The following is a 26,518-nucleotide window of genomic DNA, read 5'->3' as shown; positions in this document are numbered from 1 at the left end:
AGCAGTGCCCATCTCTCCCGGAGCACCCATACTGTTCTCCCAGAGAACGGTGTTTACCGTGGGCAGTCTACGACCGTTGACCTTGCAAATGGACAAGGTGCCAGGGTCAACCACATAGTAACATGGTGATGTTTAGTTTCTCCTGTGTAGATAATAAGCAGAAAGTGGAATTGTAGTCTGTTCTTCCCACACAGCATGATGTGTTTGACTATCCTCCTGCCGTTCCGGCAGCATACTTGGGAGGCCACTGGTCGAAACTATAAACTCCTCAGAAGCAGAAATTTTGTTTAATTCATTACTTTAACCATGCCATGCATGGTACATATAACAGAAGCTCAGTAAGAGTTTTCTGACTGAACGGAAGAAACGTAGGGTTTTCTGCAATGTTTGAAGATAACTCGTAAGTTTGTGCATATAACGTACGCATGTTACTTTTGACATTTTGTTGGCATTGTTTAAGGCTCTACTGTTGTAAGAAGAAAGCGAATTGTTGAAAATAAGCAGAGAAGCCTTTTAGAACAGAAAAGACAAAACTCTCGATCTGCAGGAAAGAAGTGCAATGAGCAAATGAACGTAAGTACGGTGTTAGTAACAATGTCTATTCAGTAGTGAAAAATTGCTTGGAAAACAGAATGTTCTCAAAGGACTGTGCTTTTGCTATGAAGTGCGGACCACAACATAAATATAAATATGCCAAGGTCATTAAGCAGCAGCACAGGAATCTCTACCCTAGGAACTTACTGTACTAGACGTGTTTGCTATATTCTCTTTGCCTATATGATCAATTACTAATGAAGATTTTCAACCAACCTTAACAAATCACCATTATTCTTTTCTTTATTATTTATACATGTTATTTGCAACAAAGTTTCTAAGTATACATAAAAAAAGAAAAACAGAAAAGTAACTGAGAGCCCTGGATAGAGGAAGTAAGTGTGTTAATCATAAAGACTAGTCAAGTTCTTGTGCTTAAATATCCTCTGTGGATCTGAGCTTCCTGGAAGATACGGCAAAAGGAAAATAGGATGGGGTGTATGGTTCTCAGGGGTCACTGATAATGATGGTGTTTGAGGTGCAGTAGAGGAAGAGACTGCCCCCCTGAGGCCCCTCTGTGGGCACCTGGAGCTCAGAATGGATGGACACCTCTTCATAGTCAACAGCAGACGAATCAGGAGTTTCATATGGCTGTTTGAGATAGAGATCTTCAGTAAAAGTCAGAAGCTTAATAAAAGTCATTTTAAAATTAGTGGAGGTAATCCCATAAGAGCTAAGTAAACGTGACCTAAATATGACATTTTCTGGACATCTAACCTCATCCAAGGATTGAATTTAAAATATTAAATCAGGAGCGCCTGGGTTGAGCATCTGCCTTCGGCTCGGGTCGTGATCCCAGGGTCCTGGGATTGAGGCCTGCATCTCCCTCTCCTGCTCCCCCTCTTTGCCCTCTGTCTCTCTCTGTCTCTCTGTCAAGTAAATAAAATCCAAAAAAATAAATAACTATTAAAACATCTAGAGGGATGAGTAAATAGCATTTCACTTGGAATTTCTACTCTAAGTAACACTTCCGATTTTTGATAGCAGTGAAATAGAGTGCCTTATGAAGAATTTATATCCGACTTATGAGTTGAGGATTCTATTATTTGTATATTGTAGGAACTATTGTTTTATATAGATAAGATTTTTACTGTGGAGGAAAATCAGCCATGATATATTCTTAACAGCAAGACCAACGTCATTTAGTTCTGTACGATGTAAATAAAGCTGCCCCGTGACCATGCTATTCTTAATGCTTAATAGCCCAGCACTCACTCACAGACCCACCTTCCCGAAGGTACAGTACTGCCTAGGAAGGCCTTCCTCTCAAGCCCCATGTTGTTCACATCAAGCATCTCAGAATCTGTCAAGTGAACAAGGGTTTATTTGTATAAATGATTTTAAATGCTAAAGCAATATATAGTTGTTATAACAACAACAAAAATGAACTAAACTTGAAGTGCTCCTGAGGAGTGCGCTCTCTAAATTCATCTTTGTCTTTCGGGGTCTTCCTCTGTCCGGGTGTGCCCCTTTGCACACTGTCTCCCTGGTTTCGAGCCCACGTGTGTTTTTCTTTCCAGAAGCCCCATGTCCGCCTTCCATTCACACACCTGCTTAAACATCTTCCACGGTCTCGTTACCTTTAGAGTAGGTCAGTGTTCCCGAATCAAAATTCAAGATTTTGAGTTTAAGTTTTTCAGCCCTCTTGTTTTGTTTTGATTTGGGGGGTTTTGTTTTGTTTTATATTTTAACTAAAGAGCCTCCGCAGCGGGGCAGTCACTATAGCGATGGCCCCTGTCACCTTGTTTTGGGAAATGTGTTTTATCGTTCTTCCACGTGGAGAGAATCCGAGAGAGAGCCAGGAAAGGTGGGAGGAGCAGGGTCCCACTTCGTGCCAGGACTGCGTCTCCCCGCCGGGACCCTCCATCTCCAGGGGAGGCCGGGCGAGGCCATGGGGGCAAGGGCGGCAGGGCTCTCGCTCACGCCTGCGCCAGCGACTCTTGGGGCCGGCCGAGCGCAGGCCCGGGACAGGGCGGTCAGGGGCAGTGGGGCCACCCGCCGAGCACGGGCACGCGGCAGCGCAGCCGGCCCGCAGAGCGCGGAGTGTGCCCGCTCACGGCTCTGCGCAAGTCTCGGCCTCGGCACGAGTCCGCGTGGGAGGCTCGGCCCCTGCGGTGAGAAACCAGCTGGGTCATGAACCTGAAGGTAGGTTGTTGCTGTTCCTCTAAGTAGCACCTTACTTCCCTCTTCCAAAGACCCAAGGGAACACTGCAACCTGAAAATTTTCCAAAATTGACATAAAACATTTTTTAAAATTTCAGGTACCCTAGAAAGGCCTTATCCCCGTAAGTCTTGATTTCTGCTGCAAGAAAAAGAAAATATACAGGTTACATGAGCAGTGATAACTGAAACTATGTAGAATGCACATGTTTTTTTTAAATAAATGGATATCGTGAATATTTAAATATGGAAATCTATTCTGAGATAATATTATATTTTTGTAGAATTTTGGGCAAAGTGTCCAGCTAAGTTCAAGTGAGCCAAAACACACTACGAGGGGTACTTCTGATGTTGAAGAAGGTATGTTTCGGTTTAAAATTTTTCTCTGAACTTTGTTCCCAGTGATTTCATTTTTTGTTACGTGTGTTTTCCCAAGTACATACATACTACGTGACAGGTAGGCCCCCAAGTGGGATTCGAGCCCCTTGTCCTGCACATTTAGACTGTTGCCAGGTTTGTTTATTCTAAGTAATAATGTATTGAACATCTTTCTACATGAAGCTTTTTCCTGACTTTTCAATCATTTCCATAAGACAAAGATTCCAGGAATCACAATTACACTATTTGACATGCCATTGGCACCTAATAAATATTTGTTGAACGAAACTCTGTGTATTAAATGAATACTGGATCAGAAGAAATAAGCATTGTTATAGCTCCTTATGCAGATTCCAAAGTATTTTCCTGAGAAATAACGTTTAAAACTTTTCTGAGATGTATGCCAACTTGAGGTAGAATTATTTCTATGATTTGCTTACATGATAGGCAAAGAAATTGTGTTTTATTAGTTTTGAATTGTTTATCTTTTATTAATAATATGCTTAATTATTTTTGTATGTGTCTTTACTTCTGATGAATTGGTCCTTTGTATTGTTTTCCCCAGTAGATATTGGAGTTTTGGTATTTCCTTACTGATTTCTGCAAATTCTTTAAATATCAAGGTTCTATTCTTCATATTAGTTGCAAATGTTTTTATTACTTTATTATTTGCATTTTATTCCACTTATATGTTTATACTTAGAATTAATTTTTTCATTCAACAAGTGATTGAGAGCTAATTTCCTGCCTACAACTAGATTTTGGATATACAGTAATGCATAAAACACACAAAAGTCTTGCCTTTCAAAAATTTAGTCTATTAGGGAAGACTGCCCTTTAAATAAACATGTCTTTTAGTCTTTACTTAGTGATTTCTCCATTACTTTTAAAAGCAAAGAACCTTCCCAATACAGAAATACAGGAGTGTTTCTTTCTGTCTCCTCTAGATTGCTCTAATGGTTTCATTCCTTAAATTAAATAATTTCCTTTGAATTTGTTTAAGTGGATGATGTACAGGAAAACTGCAAGTTGATTCTTTTATAAGCAGTAAACTAATTTATTGAGTCATCTTTCCCTTCCCTCAAGACTTTGATGCTTCTTTGATCAGATGTTAAATTCTTGTGTCTTCATGGGTCTGTTCCTAGGCAGTCAGTTCTGTTTAGCCTGTCACTCATTTTCTAACTTTCCTTTCCTTTTATTTTACTCTTTTATTCATAACTTATCTTAATTGTCATTATAAAGACAATCTACTTCATCTTCTCTTTGAATTACCAATGGATAACAAAAACACAACACAAACAGTCTAAAGGTGATGTGTTTTTCCTTTAGCTCAGGTAACATGCTAGGGGTTTTCATTGCCTCCCTGCCATCATTTTGAATTTCTATTTTTTAATCAGGGATGGGAAAATGCTAGATACAGATAATCCTGATAAATAAAATGCAAAGTAACAGAAGATTTACTGGGTTTCTATTTGTGAAATGAATACATACAGACGCATGTCAGTTAAGTAGGTATGTGGGAAGATCCCAAAGACAAAAAGGGATCAAAGAATAATTGATGTAAAGTTTCTGTAGTTTCAGATAGTACTTCACAGTTTTTGATGGCTGAAAGCCTAGTGAAAGCTTCAGTGCCTGAGGATGAAATTCTCACTGTCATGAATAGCAAGCAGCTACAGAAACCAAATCTGGCTTTAAATAAGACCCAGCCATTCGACATCTCTGCACTCTCAGCTGGGGAGCAGAAGATCCTACAGTCCCTCAGTCGTCTCAATGAGAGCTTATACTGTGAGTGTGGAAGAACAGCTTTCGTAAGAAATTTTATATTTTGTACTTAGACAATTGTAATTTAAAATTTAATTTAATTTAAAAATTGGAAATAAAAATACAAAATGTATCCAGATTATTAGCTACTTAAATCAAATATATAACAGTTAAAAAAATGTATTTGAGCAGGGGTACCTGGGTGGCTCAGTCAGTTAAGTCTTGATTTCAGCTCAGATTGTGATCTCAGGGTCCTGAGACTGAGCCTGCCATCAGGCTCCTCACTCAGCATGGACTCTGCCTGAGGATCCTCTCTCTCCCTCTCCCCCTCACCCCACTCACACGTACACTCTCTCTCCCTCTCTCTAATATATATATAATATATATATATATTTCCCTATTAGATACTTTCATGCTTCACATAAAGGATTCTGCTTGAAGGTTGTTGGGTTTGTTTGTTTGTTTGTTCTTTCCTTTTGCCCGGACCCTTGCTGCTATTGTATGGACAGAAGCCCAAACACTGAAAAGGCAAGAGGTGACAAGTCCCTCAGCTTTTGTGCCTTACTAGCTAATAAGCGTCTCCTCTTTCCTGGCATACTCACAAGAATGGAATTTCCTTTCGGTTTAAAAAAGAAGAAGAAGAAAGACAAATGGAAAGAAATGAAAACCCAGTATTTGAATAAAGATCATTATAGAATAGTCAAAGTATTAGGAATTCCTTCTTATCAACTTAAGTTTTATGTCATTGTTTTTAACCAAACTACTTCTGTTTCCTACCTAATATAAGTATAAACACTGTCTCTGGGACAATAGAAAAAAGACTCTTAACTTGATTTTGAATATTTTGACATACCAGAATTTAGTATCTGATTCTTTAGTCATTCTTCTCAGTCAAATACATAACTAAATTGTTTTTGTGTCATGGCATAATTCTTTCAGATGTACAAGAAGCCATTTGCAAGAATCCATCCATCAAAAACACCTTACAAATAATACCACTTCTGGTAAGTATTTTAAGAAGCTTTTTTTTTCTCCTTTTAGGAAATGTCATGATGTCACATGTAAGCACCCTGTATTGAAATTAATTTTTCTTGAGTTTGGCTTTTGGAGAGTTTTCCTCCCCAGTTAACTTTCAATTATGATCTGTTTTGTTAGAATCAGCAAATATCTTCTCACTTAAAAAGATCAGAATATAGAGGTTTTTTTTTTTACACCCAGAGTATTTCATCATTCATGGGAACAGCAACAGGGATCAGTGAGTGTACTACTCCCCAGATAATAATTTTGGGTGTGTAGCCTAATTGGAAAATTGTCAAGAATTTTACCTTGGTAATGATCCCACCCTTGCTCCCATCCCTTTCAGGTCTTCAAAGTTCAAAACTAGACATTGTTATTTGGAATTTTTTTTATTTTTTGCCTTGACAACTGAGTTCTGGTAAAGATACACATATAAATGGTAATTTATTGCATTAAGGAATTTTCAATCTAACAGGGAGAAAGAGCTCATGGAGAGTGTATACCAATCACTGTAATATGACTTGAGACCATGTGTGGACAGCACAGCCTTAGGAATTCACAGAAGGAAGAGATCCTAGTGGCCATAGGTGACCAGAGACAGGTCTGTGGAAAGGGCGTCTGAGACTAAGATGCTACCTGTACTCTCACTGTCCTCAACGTGGGTGTTTGACAAGGAAGCGTTTTGTTAGAGAACTAACTGGATGCTTGCTCAGTTCTGAAATCTGGACGGGAAAAAATAAGACTACACAAGTCTACTCCATTTCTTACTTGCTGTCACATAAACACAATGATTTAGATTTTTGCTATGTCCTGGGTATGGTGGTAAGTAACGACAAAGAGGCTGCCCCCGCCCTCGTGAAGCTTTTTATTTCCCTCTGGGCAGACGGTTCTCGGAAACGGTCTTCCTGCTGCGGCAAGTGGTACAGCTCCCGTGGTGTCTGTCACTTTGGCCCCTGACAGATGCGTGCACGGTAGCTGCCCACATGCCAGTGTGGCTTTTTGCCAAGTTTTCATCTCCACCAATTCAGAAACTTATGTAATTTTTGCAGTGATAATTTTTGTGTGTCTGAATTTGTGACAGTTTTCTGTTATTTATAACATAAACGGTTCTCACCTCACCTGAGTGATCATACCCGCGGTGATGGAGATCATCCTTCTCTACACTTGAGCTCAACCTGAAAACTGTGTGCTGACCCCAGACAGCTAACGGGGCACCAGCTGTAAATACTGCTCAGTAAGGAGAGAAGGTCGCGTGTTCAGCAAAGCGCTCCGCTGTGCACGTCGGTGCGCCGTGGCCTTATGCCACGCAGCCTCTGACTCCTAACGGAAGAGTTACTTGTGTAGATGAAGGACCGCTGATAGGCTTGGCATCACTTTCATCTTAGATCTTTCACACACCTTACGACAGTTGGTAACCATGAGCTTTCTCTAGTCCCTTTATCTCCAAACATGTCACTCTTCTTACTTTATCATCACTGACATAGGTCAGAAGCCTTCCATTTATTCTCCGGGGAAATGGTATACAATCACAGAATCACTAACTGCCGGTTTAAACGGCCCCCTCCCCCATCAGAATTGTTTCATTTGCATGTTCTGCGTGGGGATTTGAACATTTTAGTCTTGTTTGCCCTTTTTCTACTATTTTTATTCTTTTTTACTCTTCAGTTGGATTTACTGTTTGTTGACATTTTGTCATGCTTGCTTTATCCGATAGATGGAAGGATGGGTGGATGGATGGATGGAAGAATAGAATAAATAGAAGACAAAAGGACAGGAGAGAGATTCATACATATACACACACAAACGTACATTTCAGTGAGCTGTTTGAAAGTCAGTTATAGACATGATGATACTTTCACACTAAATACTTAAGCGTACATGTTCTCTTAAGAACAGACATTCTCCTGCATAACCACAGCACCATCATCACACCCAAGTAAATTAATATTGATACACACTCCATATTCAGAATTCCCCAGTTCAAAACAAAATGTCTTCTCTGATGCAGGATGCAGGGCGCCTGGGTGGCTCAGTTGGTTAAGCGACTGCCTTCGGCTCAGGTCATGATCCTGGAGTCCCGGGATCGAGTCCCGCATCGGGCTCCCTGCTCGGCAGAGAGTCTGCTTCTCCCTCTGACCCTCCTCCCTCTCATGCTCTCTGTCTCTCATTCTCTCTCTCTCAAATAAATAAATAAAACCTTTAAAAAAAAAAAAAATGATGCAGGATGCAGCCCAGGATTATACATTGTACATGGATGTCTCATCTCTTCATTCTCCAATCTTTCGTGCACTCTGACACCTCCGAAGAGTCTGGGCCAGGTGTCTTGTTGACTGTCCCATGATATGGAGGTTTCTGATGGTTTTCTCATTAGATATGGGTTAACATTTATGGTGGGTGCAAAGTTTCAAAGTTTGTGTTCTTAGAGCCATTTGTTTTCATTTTATCACCTGCTTGATTCTACCTGTATCTTCCTTCAGATTTTCTATTTAGCTGCTTATAATTTATTTTGAGTCCAGAAGATGGATGTCCAAGCTTTTAGAGTTATGGTTAAAGCACCAATAAATAAGTGCTTAGTGCCTCCCCTAGGAATAAAGTGAATGGGCTTTAGATACTTTTTGGTCTTTTGTTTTCATCATGATAAGTATAGTCTTTAATCCCCATCACCTGGTCTTTGGAAAGCTGTCAAAATTTGTTCCTGTGTCTCCATCACAATTTCCAAATAAGTAAAATTATTTAATATGTATGTTCTAGAAAGGCAATTTGTAATCATATTCCTATACTTTCTGTATATGACACAGGAGACCACCAAAGCTGCCTTGTTTTTGTCAGGACCCTTGTGGTACAGCCTAGTGCTCTCCACGTAATGGCAGGAATATCTATTCAGGAATATTTGTGGGCTTGGAGATGTGGAAAGTAAGGTTTTTATTAATGTTTTTTATTTTATTTTACCTTTCCACCCCAATGTTTTCATACCCATATGAACTTACAAGATTTTTGTTTCCCAGGGGCACCTGGGTGGCTCAGTCGTTAAGCGTCTGCCTTCAGCTCAGGTCATGATCCCAGGGTCCTGGGTTCGAGCCCCACATCAGGCTCCCTGCTCAGCGGGAAGCCTGCTTCTCCCTCTCCCACTCCCCCTGCTTGTGTTCCCTCTCTCGCTGTGTCTCTCTCTGTCAAATAAATAAATAAAATCTTTAAAAAAAAAAAAAAGATTTTTGTTTCCCAATGATAATGTATGTCATATGTGTCCAGCGTTATAATTTACATGCATTATGTCGTTAACTCAGGAACTGAATTTCTCAGCAGAGCAACATTAATTATGTAATAAATCTACCAGGTACCCCAATACAGAAAACTCAAATGCCATTGGTTTAAGATTTGAGAATTTATGTTTAAGTCTCAAAAATTATACATCTCTCTGGAAAATTCACAACCTGGGTGAAGTTTATATACTTATCCACCACCCTGCATGCCCACATGCGTGTTTTTGTTGCTGGTTTTTGTGTATTTCCCCAATTCTGTTGCCCTTTGTGTTTTTTCTCCCACAGAGTTTGGTGGTGTTGATTTGGGTTTCTCCTCTTAGGCAGAAAAGTGAACTGATATATTCATTCATGCTAAGGTATTTAGCATGAATTTTAAAAGATGACTTATCATTTTTTTTAATCATTCAGGAAGATTTAAAACCATTTAAATCATTTAAAAACAATATCTGGAAAGAACTCTGGTGAATTTCTAGTAGTGGGATTTTGGTGGGATTTAGGAATAATTTTGAGCAGGAGTCATTTCAGCATCTCTCACGCCTCAGGCATCAGCCAACTGGGCTTAGAGCCAGCGCTGTTCTGAGGTTTCAGAGGACCAGAATCCAGCCCACCCTGTCCTGTTTCCTCCTAGCCATCATCATCCCCTGAGAGCACCTGTGAGGGTTCTGGGAGGCAGTCGCTCCTGGAAAGCACTTAGCACAGACCTGTGGTACAGTTCCCGCGACCCACAGCTCAGTGTGCCACATCATTACTGCCTCTATTATGATCATCTTATCTGTTCACATTGTCTCAAAAAAAGGAAGCAGTCCTCAAAATACTTAAGTGCAAGCTACATGCAGAGCATGACTTTCCCTTGTAACTAGTAGGACTCACTCTACCGTTGATTTGTAGCAGCCCGTAGTCCCACCTGCGTCTCTTCTTACACGATGAAGCTTGGGTTCCAGACAAGCCAGTCTCCTGGTTGTCCTCCAAGTCTGCAATACTCTATCCCGCCTCCATGGTTTGCTCATGTTTTGCTGGTGTTCGCGCCCAGTTCCGAACCGCACTAGCTATGCTTTCGCTCTGTTGCCCTAATCCAGCCCTTCTAAGTGCCAACGTAATGACACTTCCCCCATGAAGCCCTCCACAACCAGTGTGGCCGATGTTGACCACACCTTCCCCTGGACGTAGTACTGCAGTATCGCTGGTTTTGTACTTACACTCCATAGGAATTTTCGTGAGCTGTCTTCTTACATGATTAATCTTTGGAACTATATTGTTGAGGCTGTTTTTCCACTTACCTGTTCACTTCATAGAAACTAGCACATACTAAATACTTGAAAATATTGGTTGAGACTGTGATTTTTTTATACATGGTCTTTGAATATAGATCATCTCCCTTTTTCAGACTGCAATAAAATGAGGTGATTTATTTGAACTTGAAACTTTTTTTTTAGTATTCTGAAGCAAGATTTTATGCTCCATAAAATAAAATACCACTATTTCTGGAGTTTTTCCAAAGTCCTTTGGTGAATGTTAATATTTAATCAATTAATCCTCTTTGGTGGCAACTGAATATTGTTGAGATATAATTAGAGAGAACAAAGGAAGCCCATTATGGGGTTCCTGCCCCTGAGAAGTACTTGGCCAAATGGTTTCACACATTCTCTTGTGTGATCTAAGTGAGGGACATAAAGTAATTTTCTCAAGTCTGAAAAATGTTCAGTGGCAGAGCCAGGATTGGCCCTTTCCCCTGTTCCTCCCAAAATCTCTTCTACCTTTTGTAATTCTTATTTCAGTTGAGGACACCTTTGTCCTCCAGATTTCCAGGCTTCTCATTCTCCCGTAGCCCCAGGCAATAAACCCTCCTAATAATAAGTGCACCTCAGATCCGTCACGACTCTTCGCTCCTGAGTGTGTCCTGGTCAAGAACGGATGGCGACTTGGCTCCAGATGTGCTGTCTCCAGCGCACCGTTCACACCATCACCAGAACAATCTTTGTACGGCGCGAGTATGAACAGGTCGCGTCGCTCTCTGGCCAGGGCTACCCATCACCTTGGCCATGACGCACTCAACACCCTTCCTCCCCCGCACGTCGCTCACACAGCCCAGAGCCACAGATCGGTCTCCCAGGAACTCCCCACGTCCCGCCACCCCCTGCCCTTCCCCGCCCTGGCCCTCCGGGACCTGCCCTCCTGCTGGCCTCTCTCCTGCTCCTCCTCCACGCTGGACTTCAGTGCTGTCCCCTCTGGGAAGGCTTATCCAGCCCAAGTTTTATCCCGTCCAAAATCTACAGCTTCCTCTTTTGGGCAGCCGTAGCTGTCTGATGTTTTGTTTTCGTCGGTCATCACACTGGTCAGGCACTCTGCGAGCTCGGGGCGGGGGGGGGAGAACGAGGGTAACACGCTCCTACCTCTGAGGCTCTTGCGCCCGCAGAGACAGCCCACAGACCCCGGAGCCCAGTGGGCCTGCTGCAGGGCGTCCGGAGACGTGCTCTTTCCACCTAAAACTTGTGAATCTTAGAGGCACAATTTTCATTTTGGAATATTTTATTTCCTTTGTAAAAATGAATGTTATGAATTTAATGAATTTAATGAATTTTTAACAATTGCCCTCCCAAGCAACTTAACTTCTTCAACCCAATGTATGTTGTTAAACTACTCCTAGGGTGTTCTACGAGCTGCGAGTGCTTCTCTTAGAACATAAAACTACTCCTTCTGACCATTTACACAGCAGGTGATGACAAAAAGCACCTCCTGAGCACATTTTTACCAATAGGAAGAGTGACGATTATGAATTATTATAATGAGTATGCTGCCTTCCGTGAGGTGGAAGTCACGTTGAGGAGGAGGAGTGTGTAGCCTTTGGGGATTTGAATCAGGAGTTCTGTGTTACACAATCTGTAATCTGTGGCGAGATCCCCGTGGTAAAGCCTGTGAATACTGGAGTGCAGTAATATTGTGACGCTGTGTTACAGAACAGCCAGCCAAGGGGCAGCCCATCTCCTGGCGTCGGATCCAGATGGCAGAGAAAATACTGACGGCGTACAACAGCGAGTATTACCCGGAGTCGTTATCGTTGACAGTCTCCTGTAAATAGAGCATAGATTTCTGCATTTGTTAATGATTTAAAATACTATAACCATAAGATAAAGGTAAATCATAACATGAGTAATGGAGATAAATTGACTAGTTTACATTTATGCTACAAGGTTATTATGTATTTTATTGATAAATACATTTTTAGTGAATGGAAATGCTTCATTGTTTTTAATGAGCATGCTACTGAAAACAAATTCATTATATTTAAAAATAAAAGAGGATATTTTGTTATTCAAATTATGTATTAGCTATAGTTGTGAAGCTTTGTTTTTCTGAAATCCCTAATAAATTCTATTAAATTTTGGTACAGTGGTATAAAAAGTTCATGATTAGTTAATAATATCCCACATAGGGGCACCTGAGTGGCTCAGTTGGTTGAGCGACTGCCTTCGGCTCAGGTCATGATCCTGGAGTCCCGGGATCAAGTCCCGCATCGGGCTCCCTGCTCAGCGGGGAGTCTGCTTCTCCCTCTGACCCTCCCCCCTCTCATGCTGTTTCTCTCATTCTCTCTCTCTCAAATAAATAAATAAAATCTTAAAAATAATAATAATAATATCCCACATAAATAGTAAAGCCATCTGTCTAAGACTTTGAAGGATCTCTGTACTTTGGAGGTGTTGCCAAGCAGTGTTAAGAAAACCAAAAGAAACTCCTTGTATAATCATGAAACTCCTTTTATGATTTTAGAAGTTTTTTCATAGAATTATGATAATCTCATATATCTTTTTATTTTCCCCCACCCATTTCTGCTTCAGGCTCTCATCTGGACTACTTACCTCTCACTCCAGGGAAGCTGACAGGTGGCATTTCTAAAGTTTGATGGACTGGCAGAGTAAAAATCGCTCATATCAATCCCATCTTAGGGGCACTTGGGGGCTCAGTCGGTTGAGCGTCCGACTCTTGGTCTCAGCTCAGATCTTGAGCTCAGGGTTGTGAGTTCAAGCCCCACATTGGGCTCCTATCTTAAAAGTTTTCAGCCCTTTCCCTTTGGCCGCTGGAGGGACCGTGCATATAGGCACTCTGTGTCCCAAGTCCTCCCTGCTTGCACTAATGCTCAGGCCTCTTACAGGCCCCAGCCTGCTGTCCGGGCCTCTCCGCCCACGTGCACACCACCCCCAGCTCCGAATGCCTCCACTAACATCTGCCCGAGTCACGTTGACGCGCTCTTTTAAATTCTGCTCAGGTTGAACGTTGTCTGGTGTTTCCTAATCATCGTCTGCCACCTTTGTATAAGTCACGTCCTTTGCGTGCTGGGCCATAAGGATTTCTGTGTCATGTCCCTCTCCTTCTGGGTAAAGAGCTCCTGGCAGCTGGCAGTTGTCACTGGTGTCTGTGCCCTTAGGAGCTAAAGCGGGGGACGCAGTGGCAGAGCGAAGGAAGGAAGGAAGGACAATACTCAACTGTGCGATTTACCAAGCCCTACTACGTGCTAGGTGCTGCTCCGTGTATTAGGGAGATAGTAAAAAACAGAAGCAATTATATTCTTCTATCATGGAACTTCTATTTTAGTCGGGAATACAGATTTCAAACCTAGGAATATGCCACCAGAGGGTTATAAAGCACGCTGAATGAAAAGCAGAGCACGGGAAGGGGCAGAGTACTGGGGTAAACGTGAGACAGATGGGGTGGCCAGGGAAGGTGTCTGAGGACTGAAGTGAAGGGGAGCCAGCCATGGTGGCCGCGGGAGAACAGATGGGCCAGAAGGCAGGAGAGTGGGCTGTTCTCCTAGTGATTATTTCAGAGCAGGTGGGGCCCGTTAGGAGAAAGAGAGGACCGGCGGTCTGGACAGGGCGTCTCAGACACAAACGCACCTTCTGCCACCGTGGCTGGTGGTAAATGCCTTTCCTAGTCTGAGAGGTCTGGGGTGGGACCAAGACCACACCAGTGCTGCTGGGCCGTGAACCACATTTAGACCCACAGGGTCTGGAGCATAACCTTGGCTGCATGTTGAAATCACATGAGGAGCTTTAAAAAATATTGAAGTCTGGGTTACCCCAAGGTGCAGTTTGAGCATTTAGATTGTTTAAAGCTCCCCAAATTGTAATGAGCAGCCAAGGTTAAGAAACAATGGTCTAGAAGCAACAATGAGAAACAAGTAATGGGGCTGGGGATCCCAAACCCAGCCTGCAGCATAAGGACCGCCAGCAAACAGCCGGTCTGGGTGCCCTCTCCAGCCGGCGGGCAACTGTTCTGCTTTGGGCATTGTCTTTCTGGGCTCCCCTCCATCCCCAGTCTATCACTGAAATCGCCGGACTACGTGACTGTTTAACTGTTGGTGGTGGTCGGGTGTGTTGGAAGAGATTCGTGGAGCTCTGACGGGAGCAGGTTTGGTTTTGCTCCACACCAGCAATAGATGCATGCTCTTGCCATTCCTTGTTTCATGTGATCAGTATTTCGTACTGTTCATGTGCCGAGCGTTTGCTGCAGTCTCTGAGTATGGCATGAGTATGAAATGGCCCTTGTGTGGTTGGATTCGCTGCGGTCCACATTTCCAGGTTAGAAGTGGCCAAAGGGGAAGGTGGAAATAACAGGAAGTGGCTACTCTTAGCAGGTCACTGTGGTCGCTAACGGGGGGACCAGCTGACTCAGGGTGCCCGGCTTCTCCGCTCCACAGCATCTTCCAGCAGCCCCCGGCCCACCGCCAGGCATAGGCTGACACCCACAGAGACTGCATCACCCAAGCTCCCTCCTCACTAACGCAGGCCAGATCTGATCCCCTGCCCCTGTACTCTGCACCTCCATCCTCCCGTCCCAGACTGTCGTTCTCCAGCTCCTCTCATAGTTGGTAAAATGTCATTCTTGTAACAAATCCCCAGTCCCACAATTCTTACAGCGGCTGTGCTTTCCTGATTAATACAGTCTGATGGAGGAGACACACGTGGGAGATGAATGACATTCTGAACTCTGAAAAAAAGCTTCCGAGTTAGCCAAATGGATATTGTTCATTTGGCTAACTCCTAGTGAGAAGAGCCTCCCAGGTCTAGATGAGACAGAGCCCAGAGACGGAGGAAGCAGGGTCCGAAACACCGTCCTGGTAAGGGCCCCAACCACACGGGCTCCACCCTTTGATCACTGGTTCCTCCTGAAGGGTTTTCACCAGAAGCCCTAGAGCCTCCGTTTCAGCTCTGCAAACCTGCAGAGCTTTCTTGGTACTCAGAATTATCTAGAAAGAAATTTTAAATAAAGAACTTGAAATACAGATGCAAACAAATTAGAATTTATAACTGTGCTCTCAAATCTGAATGTTTAATGAAATTATAAAATGGATATTTCCAAAATGGGAATTTTACCTTTCGGAGTAGAAAGGTACTGATGAAAGCCACACGAAGATTGAGGTCAACGGTCCTGGGAGAACTCAGGCAGGATTCACAGAATATGTCATTTTTTGACATGCTGGCCGGGTGTGTGGCTGCAGGGTGTGGGTAGGGGTATGTCCGCTGCTTCTTCGCATTTCTAGGAGAGACAGGACAGGACTAACAGCCGCAGGGACTAAGAGCACTTTTCTTCTGTCTCTCTAGTAGTGGACGCACACATCTGCTAGAACCATTCCCAGGAAAGCAAGTGAGCAACAGAAGTACTGAATACGTGTCCCAACCCGGGGCTGGAGAGCAGCGAAGTCCAGCAGAGCTCTGAGAAGACCCAGCTCTGCACACAAATGCAGTCGGAGACCCAGGACGGCTCACTGTGAGTGGAGCAAATATGCGTTCTTCCCGAGTTCCCAGTGCTGCTTGGCAGCTGTAGATGGAATGATTGAAATAGATGTGAAAGAGAAATTTCTATTGATTAAACCTGTTACTGTAACTTGTGAGAACATTTTACGAAGAATGGCATTTTGGATTTTTTTTAATTGTCCATTTTGGTATAATATAGAGTCCCAAAGTTACCACATCCCCCAAAATGGCCCTTGGTGGCAGCATCAGAGCCGAGGTTAGCTGTGTGGTGGAGGGAGGCCCTCCTATGGCCCTGGGATCACACTGTGTCTTCCAAATCAAACAGTTGGCACTTTTGGAATTCAAAAGAAAAAAAATTCATTAGGAGGTAATGAATTGAAATTAGAAATTGCAAGGTGTTTTTTTTTTGTGGGGGGGGTTTGGAATTGCAAGTTTTAAGGGAGCAAATTATTGTAGCCTTTTAATGACACTGCTCACTTGTGGTTTGCGAAGCTTGGTGTGGGAGTGGGTCACCGTATCCTACCACATACTGTGCACGTGCCGTTATTTCATCCAGACAGGAAGCCAAAGAGCAGCTTTTTATCTCTGGTGACAGATGAGCACAGGGGCTCAGAGACGTGCCACCGCCCCCCAGGGTCACACAGCTGGTCAGTGGCGGGATCACAGTGCCAACCCAGGTCTGTCTGTCTGCAGCCCCCATGTCTGTGACGCTCTACAGGGGGAATTGGGAACTACTGGACCAAATTAGAAGAGAAAAGGAAATGAAAAAATGACTGCAACAGAAAACTTTTTGTACTTTCCTATTTTGGGGGGAGAAGCATAGGATTTAGGAAGGCACCAGAAAAGTTAAAGCTCAGGTTTTAAAAAACAGAAAGCTGCATGCCACTACTAGTGAATATTTGGGGTATTTTTTATGCCATCAAGATACAGTTTTGTGAATTGGGGTATTATTTATAAAATGACATTCCAGTGGGGTAAGCAGGCCAAAGGGCTACGCCGTGATTTCTGTGAAGCCTTCCAAGCAGCTCAAATTAAAACTCAGCTTTATTTTTTTAAAAAGCAAGGATTTGTACTTGGGTGCGACCGTCGCTGTACTCAGCAGCAGCCTGCATGCAAAGCCCAGTGTCACGGCTCATAATCCCTAACTTTAACCTTTCATCTGTGTCCCCAAGAATGTCTCTACAAACAAAGGGTCGTTTAAAATAGTTGAACTCTGGTCAAGTCTGAGTAAACAGGCTTCTCCAGTGAGCTTGAGCAGGACAAGTCTTTATTTTCCTAGTACTTGAACATCATGACGTCATCCTTCCGTGAAACTGGGGCGACCAGAATCCCTCCAGAAAGAGGCGCTGGGACCTTAGCAGAGCTAGGAGGGGTCACTGACGATGACAGAGGTACGTAGAAATTGTTGAGAATTAAAGCGGAAGAGAATAGCTACAGAAGCGAAGACTAAGTGAGGATGTGATTCTACGTATATATAAAATATATAACATAAGACATCATAAATATACGGAAGAAAAATGCCTTATACACTGAGTTTTACATTTTAGGGAAAAGGACCTCTTTCCAGTTGAGAAGGTAAGTCTTCTCAAATTTGCGTGGAGTCAGATTTCCTCTTCACGGTGTACACGGCCATGGGAACGGCCAAGGCCCGGAGCCTGGTGTGTCTGCCGTCCGAGCAGCCAGTGGTCGGTGTCTCGTGCCGGTTCTGCCCTTTCCAGGAAGGGGCACCTAGGACTGAGCCTATGGTGCCGGACCCGAGTCACGGGCGTGAGCGTGAATGCATGCACATGGGCCTCCTCGTTCTGTCCCCTGGGAGGACCTGGCACTCAGATCATGTTCCCTAATGAAAGGAACCCAGGTTCTGGGAGAAGTGACTGATTCCAGGACTATGCAGAGAAAATACAACATGGGCCTGGAGGAAGGATGTATTAAATGAAATAAACAAATAAAAGTGGGACATTCCAAAATGTCCCACCTGTCCACAGGGGTAATCTGACAGTGATCCCAGCAGCAACAAAATAAATAATGATGATATTAGATTATAGCCCAAAGAATAAAACAAATATAAATCCATACTGATATAAATAAATGATCGCATAAGTAGATGGGGAAGAAGGAATGACTTCTTTACAGAAGGATTCCAGCACATATGGAAGAAATGAGGACATAGAAAAATCACCGTTACAAAGCCACACAATTGTTGCAAACAAGACCCACAAACAGATGCCAAAATTAGCTTGGAGGAGAAAAAGGACATCTAATTGCCTCAAAGTATGTCCCCCAAAATATTTATTAATTACAAGGAGAAAAAGTCCTTTTATAGTAGTGAGACCTGGCAGATCTCACCCGAACATAAGCAGTCTGGGTCATAATTACCAGTAAGAAAACATCTCAGAATCATGCTGTGGCCCCTGATACAATGCAGTGAAAAGGGTGTAACTTCAATCAGGAGAAAAGCGTCACAGAAACTCAGTCGAGGGACATTCCACACAATGCCCCCACGGGTACCTTCTACAACTGTCAAGGTCATGAAGGAAAAGGAATAAGAGAGGAACTGTCACAGATGAGAAGAGACTAGAGGATATAAAATATAATATGACAGAGTAGGGACAGTAGTGGAAAAAACTGCTGAAATCCTAAGACAGTCTGTAGCTTAGTTAATAGTCTTACAACGTTCGTCCCCAAGTTTTGATGCCTCCGCCATGGTTACATAGGATGTTGACAGTAGGAGAAGCTGGAACAGGAATACAGGAACTCTGCACTAGTATGACGAGTCTTCCGTGGGCCTAAAAATACTCCAGAAGAAACAGTGATGGGCTGCCTGGGGGGCTCAGTCCGTTGAGCGTCCAACTCTTGATTTTGGCTCAGGTCATGATCTCAGGGTCATGGGATCGAGCCCCAGGTCAGGCTTCGCACAGGGCGTGGAGCCTGCTTATGATTCTTTCTTTCTCCCTCTCTCCCCAGTCTCTAAGAAAAAAAAAAAAAAAAAGGTTAAAATTTTAAAAAGTCTCAAAATATTTAAAATCTTTTGTTGTATCTTATGTCCCAATTTTTGGTTCAGAACAAATACCACTATAATTATATAAAACATTAAAACATACACTTCGTAGTTTCTTAAAAATGTATTAAGCACTTATATACATATATGCCATTTTAATATGGATTATATTGAATTAATCATTGAGGTCATCCATTTGAAAGCCAAAATCCAAGTCAAGCTGAGGGGTATTGCAGAAGAGAAACATCACTGTTGCCATAGTAGCAGAAGAGCGACAGGTGCTTGATGATGAGGCTGGACGCCCGCTGCGTCTCCAGGGGAAGGAATCCTCAGGGCTCCTGGAGGCCCCTGGGCAGTAGCTTCCCGCACAGAGGGGCTTCTCTTCCCCTCCACTGGGTTCTGGGTCTGTGTCTCATCAAAATGAAAATGTAACCCCTTTCATGGTAGGGGGAGAATCTGTTAAGTACAGATTGCTTGAAAGAAAACGAAAAGCCTACATGCCAGGAAAAATGACTTTGTCGTGCAATAAAGACCCTTCCTCTGTAATAACAGTGAACGGTGTTTGAAAGCTTAGGTCAGAGGTCGTGCCCTGCTGTGTCTGAGCAGGATCTCCTCTCATCCCGGCAACCCAGTGAGCCAGGAACCGAGTTGTGGTGGGCAGGCCCCACAGGGAGGAGCTGAGTCACGTGCCCAAGGTCACAGAGAGGAGAGGATCTCTCGGGAGGGAAGCCAAAGTCTTTGACTTGAGAGCTCACTTAACGCCTGTCACGGACAGCCGGCTCCCATGGCAGAGCAGAAGTCTCTGGATGATTTGGGGCATAGCTACAGGATCAAAAACTTTTACAAACAAGCACATAGGCCATTTGGATGGACTTTAATTAGCCTCAAGAGTACCTAGGTCGGGTTGAAACTTGAGTCTGAGTCCATTAGCTTTTGTAGACCACACGTGGAATGTTCTAGGCACCCTGTGTCCTTCATGCTCATGGCGTCGGGGTGGTTACCTGCTGACCGGATTGCAAACGAAATTCCTTTACCTCTTTGGTGAGATTAGTAAGAGAGGAAGAACCAGAATGCTCTAGTCTCAGCCTGCGTTTCTCAGGTTCCTGTCACCCCCCGAGTTTTCTGGGGGGAGTACTGGAGACCTCCTCCCCCTTGCTTCTGTGGTTATGTGGCAGAGTGTGACAGCCCTCAGCCCAGCCGGTCACAGCAGTCCGCGTGGGGCTTGCTCCAGGGGCTGGACGGCTGCCCTCCTGCGGCCCCGCGGAAACCCGGGTGCCGTGACGCAGAGAGCATGTCGGGGGGGATCCCACTGCCGCGCCTTCCCGCGGCGCTCGGATGTGCTCCTGTTCGAGCGTGTGCTTGAGGCACTGCGCGTGTGACGGGCGCGGCCACAGCTAGAGACGGAGCAGGAGCTCGGCTTCCCGGGGGGAGACGCGGGCACTCACCGTGTGGGACGGGCCGTGGCCCCAAAGGCGCACAGCGGGGAAAGCGGTCCCCCGCTCAGCTCTGCTGCGAAAATCAGGCTGTCGGGCTCGCCTGTGAGTTGGGGCTCTCCGGGCAGAGGGAGGAGCGCGTGCGACTTCAGGGAGCGCGGCAGGACCGCGGCTCAGGCTGTGCGTCCGGGGAGGCAGGACCGCGGGCTGAACTGCGCAGGGTGACCTCCTGCACTGTCCCAGCGCGCGTCTTGGGCTTCAGTCTGTGCCACCCAGTAGGTCCTTAAATAACGGGAAATTAACAGGGCGAGAATGGTTTAACTGCAATTTCCTGTCTGCCATAATCAGTTGTAGAACTAGGTCAATTAGCGTCAAACTGTTTGGTCTGAGATTTTTTTTTAACACTGATATACTGCCCTCTAGTGGCTCTAAAACAATGGACTTTGTATCATAATCAACGCCAGTAGCTTTTACTCTTTAACAATGCAGGTTTATTTTTTATTTAAATTCAATTAGCCAACACATAGTAAGTACATCATTTGTTTTTGATGTACTGTTCAGCAGTTCCTTAGTTGTGTATAACACCCAGTGCTCATCACATCACGTGCCCTCCTTACTACCCATAACCTGGCTGCCCCATCACCCTACCCCCTTCCCCCCTGAAACCCTCAGTTTGTTTCCTGGAGTCCAGAGTCTCTCATGGTTCGTCTCCCTCTCTGATTTCTTCCCATTCAGTTTTCCCTCCCTTCCCCTGTGGTCCTCCGCGCTATTCCTTATGTTCCACATATGAGTGAAACCATATGATAATGGTCTTTTCTCTGATTGACTTATTTCACTTAGCATAATACCCTCCAGTTCCATCCATGTCAGTGCAAATGATGGGTATTCATCCTTTCTGATGGCTGAGTAATATTCCATTGTGTATATATGGACCACATCTTCTTTATCCATTCATCTGTTGAAGGGCATCTCGGCTCTTTCCACAGTTTGGCTATTGTGGACATTGCTGCTATGAACATTGGGGTGCATATGGCCCTTCGGATCACTACATTTGTATCTTTGGGGTAAATACCCAGTAGTGCAATTGCTGGGTTGTAGGGCAGCTCTATTTTCAACTTTTTGAGGAAACTCCACACTGTTTTGCAGAGTGGCTGTACCAGTTTGCATTCCCACCAACAGTGTAGGAGGGTTCCCGTTTCTCCACATTCTCGCCAAATTTGTTGTTTCCTGTTTTGTTAATTTGAGCCATGCTGACTGGTGTAAGGTGATATCTCATTGTGGTTTTGATTTGTATTTTCCTGGTGATGAGTGGTGTTGAGCACTTTTTCATGTGTCTGTTGGCCATTTGGATGTCTTCTTTGGAGAAATGTCTGTTCATGTCTTCTGCCCATTTCTTGATTGGATTATTTGTTTTTTGGGTGTTGAGTTTGAGAAATTCTTTATAGATCTTGGATACCAGCCCTTTATCTGTAGTGTCATTTGCAAATATCTTCTCCCATTCTGTGGGTTGCCTCTTAGTTTTGTTGACTGTTTCCTTTGCTGTGCAGAAGCTTTTTATCTTGATGAAGACCCAGTAGTTCATTTTCGCCTTTGTTTCCCTTGCCTTTGGAGACGTATCTTGAAAGAAGTTGCTATGGCCGATGTCAAAGAGGTTACTGCCTATGTTCTCCTCTATGATTTTCATGGATTCCTGTCTCACATTGAGGTCTTTCATCCGTTCTGAGTTTATCTTTGCGCATGGTGTCAGAGAATGGTCGAGTTTCATTCTTCTGCATGTGGCTGTCCAATTTTCCCAGCACCATTTATTGAAGAGACTGTCTTTTTTCCATTGCATATTTTTTCCTGGTTTGTCAAAGATCATTTGACCGTAGAGTTGAGGGTCCATATCTGGAGTCTCTATTCTGTTCCATTGGTCTATGTGTCTGTTTTTGTGCCAGTGCCATGCTGTCTTGGTGATCACTGCTTTGTAATATAGCTTGAAGTCAGGCAATGTGATGCCCCAAGGTTTGGTTTTCTTTTTCAACATTCCCTTGGTGATTCGGGGTCTCTTCTGGTTCCGTACCAATTTTAGGATTGTTTGTTCCGGCACTTTGAAAAATGCCATTGGTATTTTGATCGGGATGGTGTTGAAAGTGTAGATTGCTCTGGGCGGCATAGACATTTTCACAATGTTTATTCTTCCAATCCATGAGCATGGAATGTTTTTCCACTCTTTGTGTCTTCCTCCTCCATTTCTTTATCAGTGCTCTGTGCTTTCTAGAGTATAGATCCTTTACCTCTTTGGTGAGGTTTATTTCTAGGTATCTTATGGTTTTGGGTACAATTGTAAATGGGATCAATTCCTTAATTTATCTTTCTTCAGTCACATTGTTAGTGTATAGAAATGCAGCTGTTTTCTGGGATGCAAGGGTGGTTCAACATTCGCAAATTAATCAACGTGATAGATCAGATTAATAAAAGACAAGAACCATATGATCCTGTCAATTGATGCAGAAAAAGCATTTAACAAAATACAGCTTCCTTTCTTGATTAAAACTCTTCAAAGTTTAGGGATAGAGGGTACATACCTCAGTATCAAAAAGCCATCTATGAAAAACCCACAGCGAATATCATTCTCAATGGGGAAAAACTGAGAACTTTCCCCCTAAGGTCAGGAACACGGCAGGGATGTCCACTATCACCACTGCTATTCAACATAGTACTAGAAGTCCTAGCCACAGCAATCAGAAAACAAAAAGATATAAAAGGCATCCAAATTCGCAAAGAAGAAGTAAAACTCTCTCTCTTCGAAGATGACATGATATTTTATGTGGAAAACCCAAAAGACTCCACCCCAAAATTGCTAGAACTCATACAGCAATTCAGCAACATGGCAGGATACAAAAACGTGGGTTTAGACACATGAGAAGATGCTCAACATCACTCATCATCAGGGAAATGCAAATTAAAACCACGATGAGATACCACTTCACACCTGTCAGAATGGCTAGAATCAACAACACAAGAAATAACAGATGTTGACGAGGATGCGGAGAAAGGGGAACCCTCCTACACTGTTGGTGGGAAAGCAAGCTGGTGCAGCCACTCTGGAAAACAGTATGGAGGTTCCTCAAAAAGTTGAAAATAGAGCTACCATACGATCCAGCAATTGCACTACTGGGTATTTACCCCAAAGATAAAAAAGGACTGATTCAAAGGGGCACATGCACCCCAATGTTCATAGCAGCAATGTCCACAATAGCCAAACTGTGTAAGGAGCTCAAATGTCCATCAACAGATGAATGGATAAAGAAAATGTGTGTGTATACACACACACACACACACACACACACACACACACACACACACACAATGGAATATTATGCAGCCATCAAAAAGAATGAAATCTTGCCATTTGAAAAGATGTAGATGGAGCTAGAGGATGTTATGCTAAGCGAAATAAGTCAGAGAAAGACAAATACCATACGATCTCACTCATGTGTGGAATTTAAGGGAAAAAACAATCAAAGAAAAAAGAGAGACAAACAAAAAACCAAACTCTTAACTCTAAAGAATAAACTGATGGTGACCAGCGGGGAGAGGGGTGAGGGATGGGGAAACAGGTGATGGGGATGAAGGAGCGCACCTGTCGTGATGAGCATCGGGTGATGTATGGTAGTGTTGAATCACTATATTGTACACCAGAAAGTAATACTACACTGTGTGTTAACTAACTGGGGAATTAAAATAAAAAACTTAAAAAAAAATTCTGGTTGTTTTCATGTCTTGGCTTTTGTAGATAATGCTGCAGTGAACACGGGGGTGCAGGTGTCTTTGAGGTAGTGTTTCGTTTACTTCAGATAAATTCCCAGAAGTGGAATTGCTGGATCATCATGGTAGTTCTATTTTAATTTGGGGGGAATTTGAAAGTTGCCTGGGTGTTAATTAAACCTAGTGTGGTAATCATTTTGCAATATATACATACATCAAATCATTATGCCGTACACCTAAAACTAATACAATGTTATATTCTAGTCATATCTCAATTTTTTAAAATGCTAATTATAGCTAATAAGATATCTTCACTCACTAATAGCTTGCCACCCAGTTTGAAAATCAGTAGTCTCTGACAACATTTGTTTTATTTTAATATATCGTTATAGAGCATGGTTCATGATATCAATCATTCTGAAAGTAGAGATGATCTAACTTTTTCTCAAATAGTAAGTTTGGGTAAGTGTAAAATACAAATAAAATTCCCTGCACACTAATACTAATAATTAAACCAAAAAAATATATAATATTTTCTAATTTATATGCATTTCACGTGTATAATGTCACACAAGTCTCTCCTATAAACTTCTCTACTTTTAATCTTCAGAGTTAAAGACTGAATTTTGTCATGTAAGGATAACAAGATGTATATATGTAGTAAAGCTTATGGTTATCATAGGAAAATTTAATAAAACACTGTACATGACAATAGGGAAATTGTTAAATTGCATACATTCATATGATGACCATTATGCAATCATTAAAATCATGTTTTTAAAGAACATTTAACAGGGTGCCTGGATGGCTCAGTGGGTTAAGCGTCTGCCTTCGGCTCAGGTTGGGATCCCAGGGTCCTGGGATCAAGCCCCGCATCGGGCTCCCTGCTCTGCGGGAAGCCTGCTTCTCCCTCTCCCACTCCCCCTGCTTGTGCTCACGCTCGCTCCCTCTCTCAAGTAAATAAATAAAATACTAAAAAAAAAAAAAAAAAGACAAGCCCCTTTGCTTCAAGATAGGACAATTCTGAAAGGCACGACCATATACCAACAAGAAACAGAAAATGTCACTTTTTTTAAAGAAAAGGTACCAAACAGGGGCCTGGGTGGTTCAGTCAGTTAAGCTCCCGACTCTTGATCTCGGCTCAGGTCTTGATCTCAGGGTCCTGAGTTCAAGCCCCCCACTGGGCTCCACCAACAAACAAGAAAAAGAAAAGATACCAGTTACACCAATGACAAAAATTTTAAGTACCAATGATGGGTCTTTTATTTTTTTTTTTTAAGATTTTATTTATTTATCTGAGAGAGAGAATGGGAGACAGAGAGCATGAGAGGGGGAGGATCAGAGGGAGAAGCAGACTCCCCACTGAGCAGGGAGCCCGATGTGGGACTCGATCCAGGGACTCCAGGATCATGACCTGAGCCGAAGGCAGTTGCTTAACCAACTGAGCCACCCAGGCGCCCCCAATGATGGGTCTTTTAAAAGATATGCAAGCCTTTTCTGGGGGGGGGAATATATATATATATATATCATGTTGAAAGACCTCTAAAAAGACTTAAATAAACGGGATATACCACATCATTGAACTTGAAGACTCAGTGTCATAAAGATGTCACTTCTTCTCATTGACCTTAATTATTCAGTGCAATTCCAAACAAAACATTAAAGGGCTGTTTGTGGAATTTGACAAGTGGATCCAAAAATGTACGTGAAGGAGAAAAGGAACCAGAAGAGGCAGATACACCTGTGTGAGGAAAGGGTGTGGAAGCACTGGCTTATCAAACAACAGGCTTCACATGACAGCGTGCTGGTCACACGGGACACAGAGTAAAATCAGAGGGACAGAAAACCCAAACATAAAGCCAAGCAAACGAAGAAACCTGATTCAGGACACAGCAGGTCTTCCCATCAGTAGGGCAAGGGTCACGGTGGCAGCTGTGGGCAGGCCGGCTCAGACGCACCTTCAGGACACTGCACCCAGGGGGTCCCTGGCTGCAGCATCTGGCTGCCCTCCCTCGGCACCCAGCACCGCGTTCCCACAGCACCGGGCTCCCGCGAGGCGGTCCCTGTGACGGACTGCAGCGAGTGTACCAGAAGCAGACCATCCTTGCCCAACGCGGGGCTTCCTCTCAACCTGCACTTCCTTCCCTGTCTCCTGTCTCAGGGGTCACACCTGTGTCCTTGCCCTGCTCCCCTTCACACGTGTTTCCTTCCCGCGAATCTCCTACCCCTCTAAATCCGTCCTGGTATCTGCCTCTCAGGACCAGCGTGTCCCCAGCAGCATCATGCTGGGATTTGACAAGAGTCATCTGCCTATCAGCCAGGAGAGGAAGTGGGGCACCGCTAAGGGGTACCTCTTGCCTTGTGGGGGAGAGGCTCCGGTAGGGCCTTCTCACACGGGGTAAGTGCTAGCTCTTAGCA

At 43.5% G+C, this 26,518-nt stretch overlaps 1 protein-coding gene across 5 annotated transcripts in view; it reads left to right on the top strand.

Annotated features, from left to right (window-relative positions):
• LOC118520436 (centrosomal protein of 126 kDa) overlaps positions 1-12,553 on the top strand; it is a 90,815-nt gene extending 78,262 nt beyond the window's left edge. For 2 of the 5 annotated variants that reach the window (XM_078059093.1, XM_078059097.1), the window contains 5 exons: positions 461-573; positions 3,039-3,114; positions 4,708-4,917; positions 5,833-5,897; positions 12,125-12,553. In XM_078059093.1, the coding sequence (XP_077915219.1) occupies positions 461-573; positions 3,039-3,114; positions 4,708-4,917; positions 5,833-5,897; positions 12,125-12,187 (527 nt within the window). In that variant the 3' untranslated portion in view covers positions 12,188-12,553. Of the gene's footprint in view, positions 1-460; positions 574-3,038; positions 3,115-4,707; positions 4,918-5,832; positions 5,898-12,124 lie in introns of those variants that run through there. The other 3 variants (XM_078059094.1, XM_078059095.1, XM_078059096.1) reach the window with 3 other exon arrangements.
• The last annotated feature ends 13,965 nt before the right edge of the window (positions 12,554-26,518 follow it).

Source organism: Halichoerus grypus, chromosome 11 (genome assembly GCF_964656455.1).
Source record: "Halichoerus grypus chromosome 11, mHalGry1.hap1.1, whole genome shotgun sequence".
In the NCBI taxonomy this organism is placed as follows: Eukaryota; Metazoa; Chordata; class Mammalia; order Carnivora; family Phocidae; genus Halichoerus; species Halichoerus grypus.
This window is presented reverse-complemented; position numbering and strand designations above follow the sequence as displayed.